At 34.4% G+C, this 20,237-nt stretch overlaps 1 protein-coding gene across 1 annotated transcript; it reads right to left on the minus strand.

Moving 5' to 3' along the window:
• Positions 1 to 6,868: 6,868 nt before the first annotated feature.
• On the minus strand, positions 6,869 to 18,730 carry LOC136841374 (uncharacterized). The gene is made up of 6 exons (XM_067108290.1): positions 18,486 to 18,730; positions 14,418 to 17,052; positions 11,424 to 14,285; positions 10,648 to 10,752; positions 7,339 to 8,780; positions 6,869 to 7,029 (listed from the first exon to the last, which is right to left on the minus strand). Exons 3-5 carry the CDS (start codon positions 11,522 to 11,524, stop codon positions 8,600 to 8,602), a joined length of 387 nt encoding a protein of 128 aa, XP_066964391.1. The 5' UTR covers positions 11,525 to 14,285; positions 14,418 to 17,052; positions 18,486 to 18,730; the 3' UTR covers positions 6,869 to 7,029; positions 7,339 to 8,599.
• Between the last annotated feature and the right edge of the window lie 1,507 nt (positions 18,731 to 20,237).

The raw sequence follows: 20,237 nt of genomic DNA on the forward strand, positions 1-20,237 counted from the left end.
TACATTTTGATCAAGTGGTAGCCTGATGATAATGTTTTCTCTGCTACATCTGAAGGAACTAATGTATCAAGGTAAAGAACTTATGGTAGGCATGAACTTCAAGAGGAATCAGATTATCATGCTTGTTGGTACAAGATCTGAGTGTATGATATGGAAAGATTTTGCTCAGAAATAAACATATGACTACCATCTGTTAGGTGGGGTGAGGTTGATCTCTGTGCATAGTCAGTCTTCCACAGTGTAGTTGGGAAAACTTTTGTTAATTTTTTTATTATGTTGTGGTGTGCAGAGACCTGGACTTGTTTACTTGTTATTGATTGTCTATTGTGTTTAGCTTGGGTTGTTGTGAGTATTATAAAATTTCTTTTTGAATCTCTATGGATTGTTTTCTCTAGTTTGCTGGATGTTGTTAAATGAGCCTTATATTGCTCTAGCAATTATTGCAAGTACCATTTACAGGTTGGAGACACTGTCCCACAATCTCCAACTGGCTTTGCAGAAAAAGGTTTAAAAAAAAGCTGCAGTTGCTGCAGGAATGTTTTGATCAGTTGATTTCATTGATAATTTTATATGCTCTTCACATTTGTGGGACTAATGTCCTCTTGAATTTCGAGACTGGAATAGTTAACTGCCAAGGCGAATTGTTCCCCATAACAGACACAGCTGAGTGCTGGAATGGTTGTTATTAATGCCATTTTTATAATGATTGCATGGAACCTTTGTGTCTTGTGGTTAGATTTAAGATATGAACTTTTAAATTTGAGACCTTGCTGTTTGTACTTACAGTATGTCTGTATGTAGATGACAAATAGATTCCCTGTTGAAGTACATATTGTAATGCCATGAAGGGTAGCAAATCATCTTATTTGTTCTTTATTTTTATTTTTTTTATTTGGTGTTAGAGTTCAGCCTATTGTCACTCCAGAGTTGGCACAGTTTTTGATCCATTCTTTGAGAGATTTCTAAAGTTGGATGTTATTTGATAGACAGCTGTATTTGAGTGCCTCTACTTTGGTTTTGTTAGCATTGGTTTTGAAGTTTAAGCCAGTTAATTTTCCCTTTTTAAGTGTCTGGGATCATTGCATTTTAACTTTGGCATGTTTTCTCCTTATGTAGATAACTGGTACATCATATACAGTACTTTTATGAAGATCTCAGCCTTTTATGGAATGTTGAGCAGGTAGATTTTCAATGGTTCTGTCGACAAGGGAAGTTGGGAATGTCTCTGTGAGGTGTGTTATGCGATTGAATTTACTCCTTGATTTTTGGCAGATTTATTGTCTGTTGATTTATTTGTATTTTTATTGCATTTGCATTCAGTTTTTGCCTGATTCAGTTGTTGACTTTTTATTTTTATTGAGCAGTATTTTGATGCAGTTAGTTCAGAACTGAGAAAAGTTTGGATCAGAGATGAGTTTTTTTGCTCATTTCTTGACATTGTTGATTTAAAAGATTTTGTAATTATGAGGGCATTTGTTTGATTAAGTTGTAATGTAAAAAAATTGAAATTTTTGACAGTATCGTTAGTGCCAGGGTTTAATAATCTATTAAGAACTACTGGCTTTTTGTTTTGGAACTCTAGAAGGTGTCTCATTTTTAGATGTCTAAGATTGAAATCTTTGGTTCTGAGACAGTCACTGAAATTTCTTTATCCAAATTGATTGTCAAAATAAACACTGACTATTCAGCAAGCATTTTCGTACTGGTTATGCTTCTCGTTGAGCCATTAATGCAGTTAGGTGGTGACAGGAGTGTCTGAATAGAGTATTACTTATTGATATTACCAACTTTTTCTATTATAATATCTATTTTACTGTTTTTCAAATAATGATTTTACCCCAGGTACTTGAATAGCAAACTGGAGTAACTGAACTTGCTCATTATGGTGCTATAACCATAGTAATTATTCCATTAAGAAGAATCTTTATTCATTTCACCATATTTTTGTTAATCAGCTGGTTTGTACAGGTTAACCCAGTGACCAACTGTTTTCTTATTGAAATTTTTGAACACTGGGCCACTTTGCTTGGAGAATGGGAAATATCATGGTCATAACTATTTTCTGGTTGTAAATACAATGTGTTTTGGTCATTGAAGGACAGGTTTAATATAATTTGTATTTTAGTGAATTATGACATCTTTATAGTCAGAACGTTACTCAAGCAATAAGGTGTATTCTTGTGCCAAGGCAATGGACTGGTTTAAATATTGCATTGTTAAGTATTTATCCAAAACTGCTTATTTAAAGGCCTTTCCAAATCTAGTTAAAGTTATATGTATAAACAGTATCTTCAGTATGCTTATGATCCATTTAATGATTCATCATCAAAAGGCCAATTAAACATTTGTGAAGGGGAGTTTGATTGAATAGTCTTTTTGATTAAAATGGCTCTTTTTTGATGAAGCAAAGAAACTGTCTTTTTTAAGTTAATGTTGGAACTCAGAAGGTGTCTCAGTTTTTCAGTGTCCAAGATTATCTTTGGTTCATGACATTTTAGAAATTTCTTTGAAATTTACTGTTTCAAAAAAAGCTCATTTTATCTTTATTAAAGCTTAAAACAGCACTTGTCATGCTATAACCAACTATTTGTTATACAGTTATTTTAGATACCATTTCAGTTAGTGTTTGCTATGGAAATTGGAGCAGTTGCAAAATCAACACATTTTAAAAGATGATATCCAGGAACAAATTTTTTAATAACCTATCTCCATAAGAGAAGAATCACAACACCACACTTTCAGGGAAGGTCATTTATGAACTTTCTGCCAGGATGCTCCATTTGTGTAACACAAGTTTCTAAGGTTTTATTTGAAGGGGGACACTAAAATTGTTTTGATAAAAAAAAAAAAAAAATAGCCATTGAAGTGTTATACTCTTTCTTGAAAAAATAAAAGCATGTTTTAAAGCCTCCATTTTATTAAATTCCTTGGCAAGTATTTTGTTGTATTTTGCATTTATTTCATCATGCAAACAAACAGGTATTGAACAAATTCAACATGTTATTTGAAAATTATTTTTACCAGTTGGAAATAGCTTACAATCATTGCATCATGCAACATGTAAATGTTTAATACTGTCATAAAATCTGCTAAAATGGAGCATATGGAAAATTGGCACAAAATGCATATGGTGTTTTTTTAATTTTAAGCATAATGTAACAAAACCACCAGTTATTCAGTATCTGGTGGTTCTCCTTTGCATTGTGTAAAATTCAATTTTAAAAGCACCAAATTCATTTGGCAATATGATTTTCATATGCTCCATTTTGCAGATTTGTATATATGTAACAGGATACAACTTTTAAACATTGCTTATGATGTGCAGCACCATTCATTGATTAACTAGCATAGTTTTTTCAAACCAGCTAAAACTTGCTTAAACATTTTATACAATGGTTATATTTTACACTACTAGAAATTTAACTCATTGGAATTGTGTCTGATATTAAATGCTTCATATACATGACAGGAAAAAGATTAAAAATGTTGCTAACAAGGAAAAGTCTTATGAAATGCAATTATTCTCCATCACCCATGAAAGAAAATGCAGCAGTTCTACATTTAGCTGGAAAAACAAAGTAACCCATTAGTTTTTATATGCATGTAGCAACAGTGTCACTCGATTCTTGCTAAATTAAATAGTACACTGGAAGTAGTCTAGAACTACTTCCTAAGAAATTAAAGAGCACTCATCCCTTAGTTATAAACCTGAGGGAACATTGCCTCATTTGCTGGTGTCTTTGAATGTCCAAGTTAAGAAATTGCTCATGTTGCACGGTGGGATAAAATTATTCCACTTTAAAAATTACAAGTTTTATTCTGTTTCCAGTTAAAATTAAAAAGTCAAAGTCATTAACATTAAAATAACGTAATAAACCAAAACATTGAGATGTTATGTATGGTGCCCTTAATACAGAAAGGAAAATGAAAACGGGAAAATATTAAGACAGTGGTTTTAACTTTGGACCGTATGCACTGCCAGGGACTAAATCTCTTATAACCCTACGAAAATCAGCATCGTAAAGCATTCAATATTTGCAGTTTAGTGTTAGTTCAAGAGATTTTCTGAAATCTGTTTTAGTGGACTGGGGATGAAATATGCATTCAGACTAAGCACCACGGTATTGAAGAAACAAGATGGTTGTTAAATTTAAATGGTCACCTTTCAAATGAAATTGGTTATAAATGAATACTAAAACGAAGGAAACCAACATGGCTTTGGCACTGAGGTAATGTGTAAAGGAATGTATTAATTAAAGATGTAAACAAAAATGTTAAGTGAAGAGATCTCCAAATTGCATAATCCACTTCCTGTTGCAAATTACGAAATACTGTTGGAAATAAAGGTTTTACCTCACCAAAAAATTGATTAAAATTAATAATCAGTCATTAGGCGTAATGTGAGAGTTGTCAAATTCCAATGAATTTATTCAATATTCTTCATTTCAAACGAAATTCAATACATTCTTAGGAGTTAAGCGGTGCTAAATACAAGAGAACATTTGTCAGGAGATTTTGGTTGAATATGAATATGCGGACGAATAAGGGAACATCACATTTTAGAAAGGACATTTTAGATATTAATCACAAACCTTCTCGTATAGAAAGCAAGCATGAGAAAGAGAATCTTGCCTAAGACCATGTTGATTAACAATTGAAACATACATTTAAATGTAATATAAATACAGAACTTTGAATATCTGGAAGGAAATCTTAGTTCAAATAGCTAGGTATTTCAGCCTTCATGAGCAATTTCGTATCAGAACATTCACTGTACAAATGTTGCGTTTTTTGTGTTCTTGGCTTAATATTTAACAGTAGGTAGGAGGAGAGAGAGGAATCACTAATAAGGATATTTAATAAGTTAAGTAATCCAGTATCAAACAAATTAGTTTCACAAGAATTTGAACTTTTGATTATTGCAACTTGAACATTTACAAGTACCCATAATAGACCAGGCTCCATGTAGCAAACAGTGGGACAGCGATATGTCACTTTTTGAAGGTGCAAGAACTATGTCAGACAGGAAAACAAGATTAAAATTCGAAGTATTTCTAGATGAAGATTAAAGCCAATAAACCATGCAATCGAAGGATTACAGTCTCTTGCTTGAAATGCAGGGAAGGGTGGCATACCGCTAATCTGACATTATGGAACCTTTCGTGAATGTTTCATCTAAACTGCCTTGAAAATATGATTGCAAACGTCACAATGCGTATCCAAAGGAGTGTAACGCAATAGTATTGCTCAAAAGAGAATGCTTTTCAGGCACAAAACAAAATACATAGGGCAAGCAAAATATGGGTAGAATTTTCTTTTGCTAATCTAGCTTAAGACTTGAGGGAGGAATTGGTTGTGAGGGTGGAGGAGAGGTGATAAGAGTAAAATGAGAGAGGGGGGAGAAACTAATAGAAGTTTGATGAGAGAAGGTAGAAGAGAAATTTAAGCGCAGAGAGGAGAGAGGTGCAAGAGAAAAGAAGGGAGGTGAGAAGACAAGTAGAGGTGTAGGAGATGAAAAGGAGGAAGAGAGGAGAGAGGAAGGAAAAGAGGAGGAGGAAGAGAGGAAGGAAAAGAGGAGGAGGAAAGATAAGAGAAAGCACAAGGCAAGAAGAGAGCGCCCAAACTAAAGAAAATATTTGATGTCACACATGTGAAGTCATAGCACCATGCATCTGGTGGGAAGGGGATGTCCCACAGTTGTCAGGTTTACACTTAGTCCATTACGATGGTTCCAAAAATTGGCATGAACGCTAATTACACGAGTTTAAATTTCTCTCCTCTTATAAGTGATATGCTTTCTCAAAGCATGGACAGATTGACCTTTTAAGTCAATCTAATTTTAAATCATCGAAATTACAGAAAAATAACCTTGAAATAGCAAAAACAATCAATTGCGAAATCTTCAGCCAACGCTTCACTTTTCTACCAACAAATTGAGGGGAAGGACACTTTTTTTTTTTACATAATTGCCTATTTGAAACCAGTACAACAAAATATAATCACCTATTGTAAAACCAATCAATCTTATTTAGGCGCCGTTCAAAAATTACGTAACACTTATGGTAATTTTTGACCAGACCTTGTCACGCCTCAAAACATGTCCAGACCCCGCCCCCAGAAAATTGTGTATCATCTTAACCCCACCCTGAATTAGTATGTTTCTTTTTAGTTACAATAATATATTAAAGTTTAGCTTAACACCTAGAAATTATTACCTTCAGGTTTTTCTTAATACCTTTATGGTATGATATTAAAGAATCATACATTTAAAATGAAAATGTTCTTACGTCATAATTAGAAGGGGATTAAGGTGATATTTATCGATGTCATTTGTGCATAAAATAGAGAATGTCGGAGCTCAGAAAAGGGACGAGTTAGTGATATTCTGTCTCGTAATACGTATAGTTGAAAATGTTAAGTACAAATGGGTCGAGTTTGTAATATTTTTTAAACAATTATGCAAAAATTAAATGCCATGTTCTCATCATTACTGAAATATAATAAAAGTCTATTGCAGAATCTTTACTATGTCTCTTTAGCCCTTCTACATTTGCATCTTTTCAAAAGAAATGGAAAAATCTGAAAATGAGGAAATTATGGCTGCACCCCCTTCCCCCCAGTGTCACTCATAACACATCACAATAACCCCTCCCCGCCCTAAGGCGTTAAGTAATTTTTGAACGGCCCCTTAAGTAACATTTAGCAGTATTTAGCAATATCTTAGTTTTTTATAGTTCGGCTGATTATAAGGTGTGTACAAGCACAGCACAGGTAAACACACCCTCAAAATTCAACACATGAAAGAACCTCGGACAAAATTTCTTTCCAAATACTTGTGTTATCAGAAGTTTGCATTCATAGAATCTAGTCGGGGTTCAAAGGTTTATTAGTAAATTTAGTAATTATATTTGTATACTTGGTTAAACATTCGACAATTTTATATAACTTCAGTGATATCTTACAGATGGGAATATAACATTTTACACTTAAGAGACTAGTCTCTTCACAAACTTTAGAATCCCTTCACACCTTTGATGTGGTAATTTTTGAACGGCCAAAGTAACATTTAGCAGTTTAGCAAATTTAGTTTTTATGTTCTGATTAAATAGCACAGGTAAAACACTGCTCAAAATTCAACACATGAAAGAATCGACAAAATTTTTCCAAAACTTTTATCAAATTTCTCATAGAATCTAGACAAAGGTTTTTGTTTTAATTATATTTGATATATTTGGTTAAACCTTCGACAATTTATTGATTCTCAGTGATGTTAGATGGGAACCAACATTCAATGCAAAAGACTAGTCTCTTCACAAAATTTTTAGATTCCCTTCACACCTTTGATGTGGTTTTAGCAAAACTTTCCAGTTTAATTATAGATTACTACCCAACATTAGATTACTGCTCTAACCAAAAATATTTTTAAACTTTGAAATTCAACATTCTGACATCTTTGTTTTATTAGGATATATACATTTATTGATTCTCTATTACACAAACATTCAATGCAAAAATTCAACATTTGCCAACACCAACTGCCTCATGAAGAAGTCTTAAAACACAAATTCAACATTCTAGCTATACCAAACAGAGCAGTTTCAACACATTTCAGCACAAATTCAACATTCTAGCAGTCATCAACACTACATGCAACATAAACACCAGCACAAATTCAACATTCTAGCTATACCCAACAGCCTAGCAGTCACAAACATTACAACTGCACAAACACCAGCACAAATTCAACATTCTAGCTATACCCAACAGCCTAGCAGTCATCAACACTACATGCAGCACAAACGCCAGCACAAATTCAACATTCTAGCTATTCCCAACAGCCTAGCAGTCACAAACACTACATGCAGCACAAACGCCAGCACAAATTCAACATTCTAGCTGTACCCAACAGCCTAGCAGTCACAAACACTACATACAACACAAACACCAGCACAAATTCAACATTCTAGCTATACCCAACAGCCTAGCAGTCACCAACACTACATGTAGAACAAACGCCAGCACCACTATCCTAGCCGACACCAACACTAAATTTACCATCGCATGTGCTGCCATTAGTTTTGTTACAAAAGCACAAACACGACTGACTGATATCAGAGCTTTTTGAACGGATGACCTGATGTGTGCTGTGGTCCTGAATATCAGAGCTTTTGTTAAGGATAGACTGTAGTTACAGCATCTGAGTGAATATATTTAAAGTGATGGTAAATGTTGCTGTACCTTAGGATTGTATTGATGGTTTTAAATCAAATTCGTAAATACTGAATTGATAAATATAAATTGCTGAATATTGAATGTTGCTTTACCTTAGCATCGTACTGATGGCTTTAAATCAAATTCGTAAATATTAAATTGATAAATAAATTGCTAAATGTTACTGATATTAAATATTCAAAAACAAACTGGTGAAGACCAAATCTTGTTAAATGTTACTGATACTGATAAATAGTAGATTCATATACATTAAAGAACAATTTTCATTCTTTCTGGAACCTTGCTCTAATTTTTATATAACATTCATTCTTCTAATAGATCCATGAAAAGTTCCACTTCGATAAATTTCTCTTCGACCGACATTCTTCTACATGACTAGACTGAGTGCGCAGGACGGTTGAGTCAGCTCGCGGGTGCAAAATATTGAGTCGCGATGGTGCAAAGCCTGAATGAGCTGCAAGGCGGCACTTCTGAGGTTTTGAAGAGTTAATTTTCCCTGGTCTTGAAATGCGGTTGAATCTAGACTCATCTTGTCAACGATGGCTGATCTGCAACAAAATAACTTTTAGTATTGTTTCAATTATCCCTTCAGTGTAAGTTAAACTAAGGAGGATCAGCGAACCCCATTCTGAGAGCCCTGTCAAGAGTTATTTCCAAGTAGCTAATATGTTTTATTAGTTATAGGCATTTCAGTTTCATAAAGTCTAATTGAAAAACTTCGACCCACCCAAGTTCCAGATTTATTGTCATGCTTCAAAACTGGACATTTTATGCTTTAGAGTGCATCAAACTCAGGACAAAAATCAGAAGTAAATCGATTCCCACAAGGAGTACGTGTGTTTTGATCATTGTTTTAGAAAAAAAAGATAACCGAACGTTGGTTTTGTCAAACTTCCGATGAACTACAACTTGCACTTGAAAGTTGCTCAGTACGAGAAATTTTAGCAAGCAACAGATTTTCTTAGTGGGGAATGCAAACCGTGAGAAAATTTAGTATCTTGGAATTCTTTAGTGGACTTGGACATCCAGGATTTCAAAAGTATGGAGGGTTTAGCTATGTTCTGGATCAGTTAGCATTATATGAAAAAAGGTTTAACTGATCTTAATCACTGCCCAAAGCAATTTCCCCTCAAAAAAAAATTTCTACTGCTGACCTCGACTGATACCGACAAAGTTAACAAAGTGTTCAGCTTTACTTAACTATGTCATGATTATGCACACAGGCAGAACTAGTTGAAATTACGACAAGTAACTTGTCAAGCAATCTTAAAATATAGCTCCAACTAAACTTTATAAAATTGTAAAGCCTAAGTAAACTAAGACCATTACGTCAAAATGAAAGTACAGTAAAGGTCAAGTAGCCTACAACTGCTCTACAGGAGTGTCTTAATCAGTGCCATGGTTGTCTTGTGATATTCCCTTTTGGTTACGGAAAATTCATGCTCAGCAAGTTTCTTGCATGGACACTGAAGTCTAAGACTGGTCTGCTATGATGGATTATATTGTTAATTATAATTCTTTTGCTGGAGAAAAGGCTCAAGAAGAATTTTATTAAAACTACTACAGGGCAAGTCCTAAAACCTGATTTCTTACGCGAGCAAGAGCGTCATTTTTCAATGTAAGCACTGATTTTTTTTTATATTCATTCAACTTCCACTTCCATATTGAGTTTAAGTTGATCATTTCAGTGCGTCAGGTTATCAGGACTTATTTGGAGTTCCACGTTCAACGTTTACATTACCTCGTTAAGTTTTCAGTATTTACTTTTCTATAAACTCTTGCAATACTATTGATAGTCAGTTCTCAAGTGACATTTAATCAGACTTGCAGCTTCCATTTCAATGTTCCATTACACCACTGCCAACCTTTCTGTGTTCACTCAAAGGCAAGTAATGTAACTACCTACCAGTAAGTTACATTGTCACATAAGTGCTATTTACTTGGACTCCAGATTTTATTTTATTTATTTTTTTTAAATGCAAATGGCTGAAATCAAATCATGCTGAACTGAGATTATGGTCACAGTAATCACTAAACATGTCTAACATTGTCAGTTTATCCCTTAGTACAATTAAAGGAAAAATTCAAAATTTTTACGTCAAGGAAATTCCCACTAAGATCTTAGCCATTTCACAGTCTTTTGGGATTTTAAATCTAGCTTAAAAGTTTAAATTAGTAACCATTTCAGATTTTCCAGACTAAAAGTTGATTGGAAAAACCACTAGTTTTCGTCACGTCATTACCATCATTTGCTAGTCAAAGGGGTTAAGTGAAAATTTTTGGCAAGCAGGTCAATTTTAGTTATGTCTGATTTATACAGAACCCATCACCAAAACAGGATACGATAAAGTAAAATTTTTAATGTATTATCTACTCAACTAGTATTCAATATTAGGTTTCTTTTCAACCCCTTACTTCAAGAACGAAGCTTTGCAGTCTTCATAAACAACCCTTGGCGCCGTCGAAAAATGTTTAAAGAGGCTGTTCCATAGATAGTGTGGTACTCCTGATCGGCGAAATCTGTAAAAGTACAAAATTTACCAAATAAATTCACCATTAGCAATAACTCAATAATTCAGTAAAAATTAAAATATGCTTTTACCTCACCGCCCGTGGTGTTTAAAGAACCATTTTCGACAGAATTTAAATATAAGCGCTGCTCATACGCTTTAGTTTCATTTCCTGGTTAACCCTACTTAACAAGGTATTTGTTTTGCTTCCTTTGCCCTGACAGTCTATCCTTTTCATCCTTTATTTTTAATTCATTGAGCGTTCCATAATTATATTGTATTTAAGAGCTATCGCACTTAAGTTTGTCCCCTTGATTGTCGCTATTGCGCAGCACATTTTTTTATGGGCTATAATTTAACATCTACATTCATGTGTCTGTTTCTCAAAACCCTTAAGTTCCCCCTCAAGCTTCAGCACCAAATCTGATTCTTAAACAGTTTATTATTAACTGTCGGGACTTTCAGCTGACTCTTCCTTCAGAATTCAGAATTACACTAGTTCATGATGTACTTCACTGGATCTGTTAAGTGAATGCATTGCTTACTTCTGGCCAATATCAAATATTAAAACCGGAATTTTCATCAAAAATTACGAGAATACCAAAGAGCTATTTCAGCAAAATCGTAAAAGAACGATGACATGGTAAATTAAATGTTCACAATAAAAGTGTAACAGGGTACCTGTAGAAGTCCTCTGAATATTTCAGCTTCTGATCTTCAGTTATAAAGATCAGCCAATGTAAGTCAACTTCACGCAACGTCGATTTTGCAGACAGCCACATCGTAGCAATTACCGCTCAAACTAATTTAAAAATTTTATGTCTTAATATTGACAAACCCATAGACGGTCGTGAAACTAGTAAGCAGCTTCCACAATCCACTGAAGAAACCGTAAAATAATGACTAAACTGAGTGGTGGAACATTGCAGTATGCTAGAAACTTCGTCGGAAGCGACACTTTCTTGTTAGCTGTATTAGGAAACTAAACACTGATCTAGGATGTACATTAAATATTTAATGATACTAAAGCCATTTAAATATCAAATCTCGAGAAGCTACAACTTAAACCTTCCATGATGCAAGTTAAACACTCAAAAACCACATTTAACTCAAAAGGAGGAATACTTAATTCGAGCAACCAAAATCCTTAGGTCTTCCATTAAAAAATAAAAGCCACAGACGTACAAACATCAGTCCGAACAAATTAACATGCAGCGAATTATCTAAAAAAATCAACCTGTGATAAGTATAACTTCACTACTACCATACTACCAAGATTCCTTGACAAACAAACAACTTTACCCAAATTTTAAAATATTAAATTTAGGCCGACAAGGGGCCTCATAGGGAGGCATTCTCGTGCTGGAGTTTGTGTTAGGGAACTGGGATAATGCATTTTACAAAGAACTATAACATCACAAGTCAAGTCAATCGTGAAGGTCGCCTCTTCAAGCACTAAAAAAAAATCAATATGAAATGTCTAGAGTGCATTGAGACGCTTTACAAAAAGCCAAAAGGTTATTACATGGCCAATAAAAGCTTCCCCACGAGCTTTGCAATTATCAACCTCAATTTTTGTAATTTGAAAAACAGGCAAGGCATCGACATGTTAAACAAAAAATGAATTCTTTAAGTACCACACGGACCGATAGGAGAACTTCCATAAGAACTGTGGAAATTTAGTCTCAGGATGAGAACTTCGGTACCAACAACCAGCACAACTGTTCTGACACTACCTGTTAAAACAAATTAACAAAATTAATGCAAGAGTAACATCACATTACTTTCCGAATAAAATTAACGTCTGCTTGACACTTTATTTGCACGACAAATTGACCATTCAAGAATTTACAGAATTATTGCTTTTCTGAGTGACTACCTTTAGCACTATTTCCGAGTGACTACTTTTGGAACTTTATTCCTATTATCGTCCAAATGTACTCTGTCATGCTTTCATTTAGCATTCAATCTAATCTGGACAAAATATAAAGGTTTTAGTGGCAAAGATTTAAACCTACCAATTTTTATGGGATCTAAAAAAATCTCTAAGTTCTTAGTCACTTTCAGATATAGAAATCGAGTTATCCCTTAAACATCTATGAAAACTATAAAAACAACCACCGAATTATTTTGTGGCTCTCATATTAACCAAATAGGTCCTCTTGCGGAGTAATAATCTCGTTTAAATCTAAAAAGATTTCCAAGTCCTACTCAGAATTTAGAGAGAACTATTGGGCATTAAGACGGTCGTCACCTACAAAAACAGCATTACCAAAAACACTTATTAGAGAGTGCAAACCCTATAATTCAGTACCGTCATAGGGGTATGAAATTTATTAAGAATTAACGAAACTTATTTCCCAAAGCTCAAGAGTAAAACTACTCATTCGTGTCGATTTTAAGGACTTTTGTACAGAAAATGAAAGATTCAACTTTACTCCCAAGCCTCCTTTAGTTTATGTGGGCAAAATCAAGCGCAGACAATATAGTTACTCAGTTAATCTGCACTAAAACGATTCAGTATCCACCATCAAGCAAGAAACTTTACCAAAGCAGTTGTGGCAAGTGTCTGACCCTGTTAGCTCTCCGAAAGCGAACACGAAAACCACCTGACTATAGTTACGGTTCTAAGACTTCTAAGGGAAAGTTTGTATCTAATCCTTCAGGCCACAGGAATGCGGCTTCCACTCTTCACACTTTACTTCACTCGGATTTAGCAACCTACCAGGCTGAAATACCAATGGTCAAAGGCAACATTCTGCCACTTCCATGTTACAGAAAAAAAAAAACTGATATTTGAAAAAAGTACAATCAAATGAATAAACAAGACTTAAGAAACGTAATGGAGAACAAGTTAGGGACTCAAGCGATACGAACGTTGCTGTACAGATGCCTCTCTCTACACCCAATATGTACTAGTTATCAAGGGCCAGGCAATCTATGGAATGAGAATATTACAATACAGTTGCAAAGAATGCGTATAGGTAAAAAACAAACCTAAATTTTGAAAATATTCACACTGCAGTCGCTCATATAAGACACTACCAGTTGCTAGAATATACCTAGCCGATGGAAAACAGGGATATTAGAAAATATCACAGTAAATTTTGGATGACCCAAAACGTCACGAACAGTTCTTAAAGAGCTAGAAAGCAGTTTACTTACTGGTAATACTGAAATAAAATTAAGGTCGTTTGTTTCAGAAGAGTATGGATACTAAACTTACTGACAAAATGAAAAAAAGTGCAATTCTACTACAAGGATCCAGTATAAACTAACCAGCAAGAGCAACGCAGGTACAAAGCAATTGAGCTTTAGTACTAATAAAAAAAAAAAAAAAAAAAAAAAAAAAAAAATCGTGTTAGATGTGGATTTTCGAAAATACAGTACATAAGAGGGATTTGTGCTGATCCCTAAAGCTAACAGAATGAATGCTTACGAACCTTTAAAACAGGATACCCAGCTAAAAGGCCTTCACACAAGGGACTTTAGCTCCCGTGTTGGTGCGAAACCAGTTAAGTCTAAACCATTAACGATGTTTCTCTAAAAGGAACATAAGACTATATACACCATTAAATTATTTCAGCACGAACATAAAATCGTAAATACCACAATTAATGAACTTTAATCAATATTTTGAACAGTTCAGCTTTCAAACGCTAGAAAGCGACTGACCTTCCTGCTTCAATTTCCTAGATGGTTCTGATCTCTTCCTTACTAAGCAACAAGCAAACCCATATAACCTGCAGGTCGAATTATAAATACGCAGGCTTGCCTTAAGTAGCAATAATTCTTGTTCATTTAGTGACTAAGCTATCCAGACAAGAGCCCTTAATCATCTAGACCCAAGTATCCTTTATGAAGTACCAGCAAATTAGTATATACTGTAATACTACGAGAGTAAAAGGTTAATACAATAACCTAAAAAGTCCACATTTAGTGTTAGGGAACCGACCATTAAGTTAAGGTTCCAGTCCCTTTAGAAAGTGGCTGTGATGTCCTGTCTGCCAGTTTTACGAAGTTGAACGAAACTACAATGGTTTACCATCGATATTAAAATTAACTTTAGTTATTTAGGAATAGTTACAGTCAAGGTTATAATCTAATCTTTGCGAAAAACTAAGTTAATCGCTCAGATTTCTTGCATTTAAGATATTTACTGGTGAGATAAAATGTTTGACAAGTTGCCCTCGCAAATACTTATTTGAGACGCATATAACAGACAAGCAAAGTGTGCCTTTAAAGTAAATGAGGGTCTGTTAAAACATAAGCACACATTTCACTTTACCTAATTCCCAGAATAACATGCTACAGCAAGGACACTTCCGGATTCACTGACGTTACCCGGGCTGCGGGCTATAAACACGTCCCTAACGGGGAGGAACTATAAAGCCTTGCTTCAGCCACTGAATTAAAGCCAGCTTATTCTTGACCCTAACAGTTTCACGACGTAATTTGCCATATGGCAAAATTTTCTAATACCGCACACCAAAGTTGCACTATTAAATGTATGAATACTAAATTTTCTTTCTGCGGTTCCATTTTCTAGCAGTATTCGCATTTTTTTAAATACTTATGCAATGTTTGTATACCTGCTGTAAAATAGCCTTAAACAAGGTTTTCCTGTTTCACACACGCTTTTCCTATCAAGATTACAAATTTCTGCAAGTAATTTCACAAGAGATTTCACTAACTAGCCAAATCCGAACTACCAGTAACATTCTCGCCTCACACACCTGTACTACTCGCCAGCACTAAAAGTTGCGATAATACAAATCTTCATAAGGCTTAATCTTTATCCTGAAGTTACTAAACTTAAGAAAATTATGACCAAAAGCAGCCAAGTTAAAATACCGCGTTCACCAAGTTCAAAGATTTAGATTGCGGGCACTTCTGCAAATTTGTCTTTGGTACATCGTATTAATGAAAAAAGGATTAAACAGACCATGGCTAGAGTTCTGCAGTTAAGAAGGAATTTCAGATAAAGCTTACATGCCTCTCCTCCAGAAAGTTCAGAAAAAAATTATGAACCGCAGTTTTGAAAATTAAGATTTACAGAGCAACCTTCTCCCTGTAACAAAGCTAAAATCCAAACAATCATCAGTGTCACTAGCCAGTTTACGAGAACCGGTTTATATTTGCCATGTCAAAATTTTCAAGATCCTAAAACCGCAAAGAAATACCTTATCCATATATCGTCTAACCAAAAGGACAGTTCATACGTTTGCAATTACCAAAAGCAAGTCTCTTCCTGCCAAGGAACAACCAACTAACAAGTGCCCAATGTACCGGTTTCTTCACCAAGGCCTTACCCTGCGTATGTTCACAAAAAGCATTCCATCACCCAACACTTCACATACCAGGCCAAAAATATTTTCACTGAAAAAACTTTACACCAAAGGCTATGAAAATTTACTTGCATTATCCCAAAAACTAATTAAGTTACACTTTAAATTTCTCAGAACACTTTCAGCACAGTACACACACCAAACAGCCGGCTGTTGCACTATTAAATGTATGGACACTAAATTTTCTTTATGCGGTTCCATTTTCTTAGCAGTATTCGCATTTTTTAAATACTTATGCAATGCTTGTATACTTGCTGTAAAATTTTAAATAAGGCTGTTTCACAGGAAAATGCTTTTCCTGTCAAGATTACAAATTTCTGCAAGTAATTTTCACAATAAACGATTTCAGTAACTAGTCAAATCCGAACTACTAGTAACATTCTCGCCTCACACACCTGTACTAACAGCACCTGAATCTCAGAAAAAGACCAGCCATTGTAAATAAAGCACTGTTGCTAAGTTTACACAATTCATTAATTTCATGTTCTCATGACTTCATAAGGCGTAAAAATCTTTACCCTGAAGTTACTAAATTTAAGAAAATTATGACCAAAAGCAGCTAAGTTAAAATACCTGTTCACCAAGTTCAAAGATTATTTAGATAACATTCTGCAAATTTGTCTTTGACACAACGCATTAATGAAAAAGGATTAAACACACCATGGCTAGAGAAGAAAGTACATTACAATTAAGAAGGAATTTCAGATAAAACTTACGTTGAAAGTTCAGAAAAAAATGATAAATTATGAATCGCAGTTTTGAAAATAGAGATTCTTTACAGAACAACCTTTCCCTGTAACAATAAAGCTAAAATCCAACAATCATCAGTGTCACTAGCCAGTTTACGAGAACAGGTTTATAATTTGCCATGTCAAAATTTTCAAGATCCTTAAAAATTCATACCACATATCGTCTAACCATAAAGTAAAATCACGTTTCTGTTGCCAAAAGCAGGTCTCCTCCTGCAAGGAACAACCAACCTAAGTGCCCAACAGATACCATGAGACCATTTTCACCCAAACAAAACTAAGGTGTCTGCCGACAACAAAGAAAAAATTTATTTTATTCAAAACGTAAAAATGAGCATATCAATTCCTATTTTGCTACCCCATTAATGGTAAAGGTTGGTTTGATAAGTTCTTTATGGAATCTGTTATATAAAAGTTGACGTACATGTAAAAGTTTGAGGCACAAATTCGTTTCGCATGTTATAAAACAGGTCATGTCATAAATCGTCTCTTATGGTTACAGCCACAAAACCCACCTTCTCTCTCTCAAAAAAAAAAAAAAAAAAGCTCGCAATATTTTCCAATGGAATCAGGATTTCAGTATCCTGAAATGTGCCTCTATTTTAAAATCGACATTTAGATATTTTTATCCTTGTTTCGTGTTTCAATGACATATATAATGGAAATACAACAATAAACATTCCGCAAACCTTTTCAAGTTGATTAGGGTTGGTCCCAACGTGTTCTGGCTATTCCTGTTTTTACCCAGGTGGGTTTTACCAGGTAGCACTCTGGCTGGTCCCGTTCGATTCTCCACCGAGCCAAATATATACTTTAAATTATTTTCCACATTCTGTGGTCGCGTTCAAATAAATTTCAGATACCATGACGTCATTTTAACAAAGAAAATAAAATTCAAATTCTTGTTCAAATTAATAACGTTATAGGTCAGTTAAGATTCCCCGTTCCCGTTGGACAGCCGGTAATCTACCCCATTTGGTTCTTAGCATTTTTTTAAATAAATCTAATGTTTGTATACTTGCTGTAAAAAATAGCCTTAAATAAGGGTTTCATGTTTAACACGCTTTTCCTATCAAGATTAAAATTTCTGCAAGTAATTTCACAAGAGATTTCCTACTGTTGGAAAAATCCGACACTGTTAGTAACATTCTCGATTTTCACACCTGTACTAGCTGCCTATAAATGAACTCATAAACTCTTAATCTTTATCCTGAAAGTTACTCTTGTTGCCAGGAAAATTCATTTCAGATCCATTTGATTGCGGACAAAATTCCTCGTTCAATAAGTTCAAAGAGTGGCCAACTGCGCCTAACGTTGGCTACAATGGTGGTTAGGGTGTATTAATGAAAAATCGATTAAACAGACCATGGCTAGAGTTCTGCAAAAAATTACAATTAGAAGGAATTTCAGATAAAGCAATGCCTCTCCTAAGAAAGTTCAGAAAAAATTATGAACCACAGTTTTGAAAAGAAAGATTTACAGAGCAAAACTTAACAAACAATCATTTAAGTGTCTTAGCCATTAAAACCGAGCAACAGTTTATAAGGAATGTCAGGAATTTTCAGATCCTAAAACCATAAAGGGCTTATCCATATATTTAAAGCTCAGTGCAGTTCAGACGTTTGCAACACCAAAAAATTCTCTACCTGCCAGAGGAACAACCAACTAACAAGTGCCCAATGAGAGAGGTTTTCTAGACTAAGGCCTTACCCTGCGATATTTTCAAGGTGCAATTAATCATAACACTCTTCAAACCAGGCCCAAAATTATATTTTCACTGAACAAATTTACACCAATAGCTGTAATTTACTTGCATTATCCTAAAAAGTAAGTTACACAATAAATTTCTCAGAACACTTTCAGAACAGTACACAAACACAAACAGCCGGCTATATATATTTATATATGGATATAAATTTTCTTTCTGCGGTTCCATTTTCTTAGCAGTATTATTATTTTTTTAAATACTTATGCAATATATATATATACTTATATATAATATACAGTATAAATAAGGTTTTCACTATTTCACTCAGGAAAATTTTTTTCCTCTCAGATGTTAAGTAACAAATGCCCTTAGTATAATTTCACTTTAATCGATTTCAGTAACTAGTCAAATCCGAACTACATGTAACATTCTGGCCTCACTACCTTTCTATGCCAGCACCTGAATCTCAGAAAAAGACCAGCCATTGTAAATAAAGCATCTGTTACTAAGTTTACAATAATTCATTAATTTTCGTTATATATACACATGACTTAAGGCTTAAAATCTTTACCCTATAGTTACTAAATTAAGAAAATTATGACCAAAAGCAGCCAAGTTAAAGTACCGCGTTCACTAAGTTCAATAAGATTATTTAGATAGCGGACACTTCTGCTCTTCATGTCTTTGGTACATCGTACTGTAATGAAAAAGTATTAAACATACCATGTCTAGAGTTTTGCAGAATGGTACATTACAAGGAGGAATTTCAGATAAAGAACATGCCTCTCCTTCAGAAAGTTCAGAAAAAATGATAAAGTGAATCGCAGTTTGAAAATAGAGCAATTCGCGCAACGTTGAGCAACCTCTTTCCTTAACAATAAAGCTAAATCAAACAATCTTCAGTGTCAGTGACAGTTTATAAATATTAGGTTTATAGTCTTGCCATGTCATAATTTTCAAAATACTGTCATAAAACAAATGAGAGAAATTAAATCCTATTCAGAGTTCAACAGTTTGCGATAAACATAATAAAATGTTTAAAATCCAACCTAAAGTGCCCAATGTGCCGGTTTCTTCACTAAGGTCTTTAAGATGGTTGTTCCGAATTCAGCATTTGATCACCCAACACTGCTCATTTCAAAAATTATATCTTTCATACTGAAAAAACTTTTCACCAAAGGCAATGAAAATTTTTAAATTATGAAAAACTAAATAAATAAGCTACAGGGTTTAAATTCACTCAGAAAACTTTCAGCACAGAACACAAACACCAAACAAGCCTAGCTGTAGTATACATATTTAAACTGATATCCTTCTTTTTTATAAAATCTCATCATCTTTTCTTAAACACAACAGCCCAAGTCCTTACTTTCCAAGCAGAGGCAGAAAACGACCTCTGATTGGCCCAGGTAACAAACAATGGATCTCGAGTCAAACGACACTTACAGGAATCGTGACGTCACCTCAATGCTGCGGCATCTGTTGACAGCGACATCTGGGACCAAACAACCAAACAACAAAAGATACAGAAAATATGTGGAATAAGTGAGCAGAATGAAAGTGTACGTTGTTTTTAGGCAGCATCTGAAAATGTCTGGATTTATGAAATATTGTCCATTGCCCATTCTTTATTTAGTGTGCACGTGTCTAATTATCTATTAAAACGCAATTCCAATTTTAATTGTGTACG

Source organism: Macrobrachium rosenbergii, chromosome 9 (genome assembly GCF_040412425.1).
Source record: "Macrobrachium rosenbergii isolate ZJJX-2024 chromosome 9, ASM4041242v1, whole genome shotgun sequence".
In the NCBI taxonomy this organism is placed as follows: Eukaryota; Metazoa; Arthropoda; class Malacostraca; order Decapoda; family Palaemonidae; genus Macrobrachium; species Macrobrachium rosenbergii.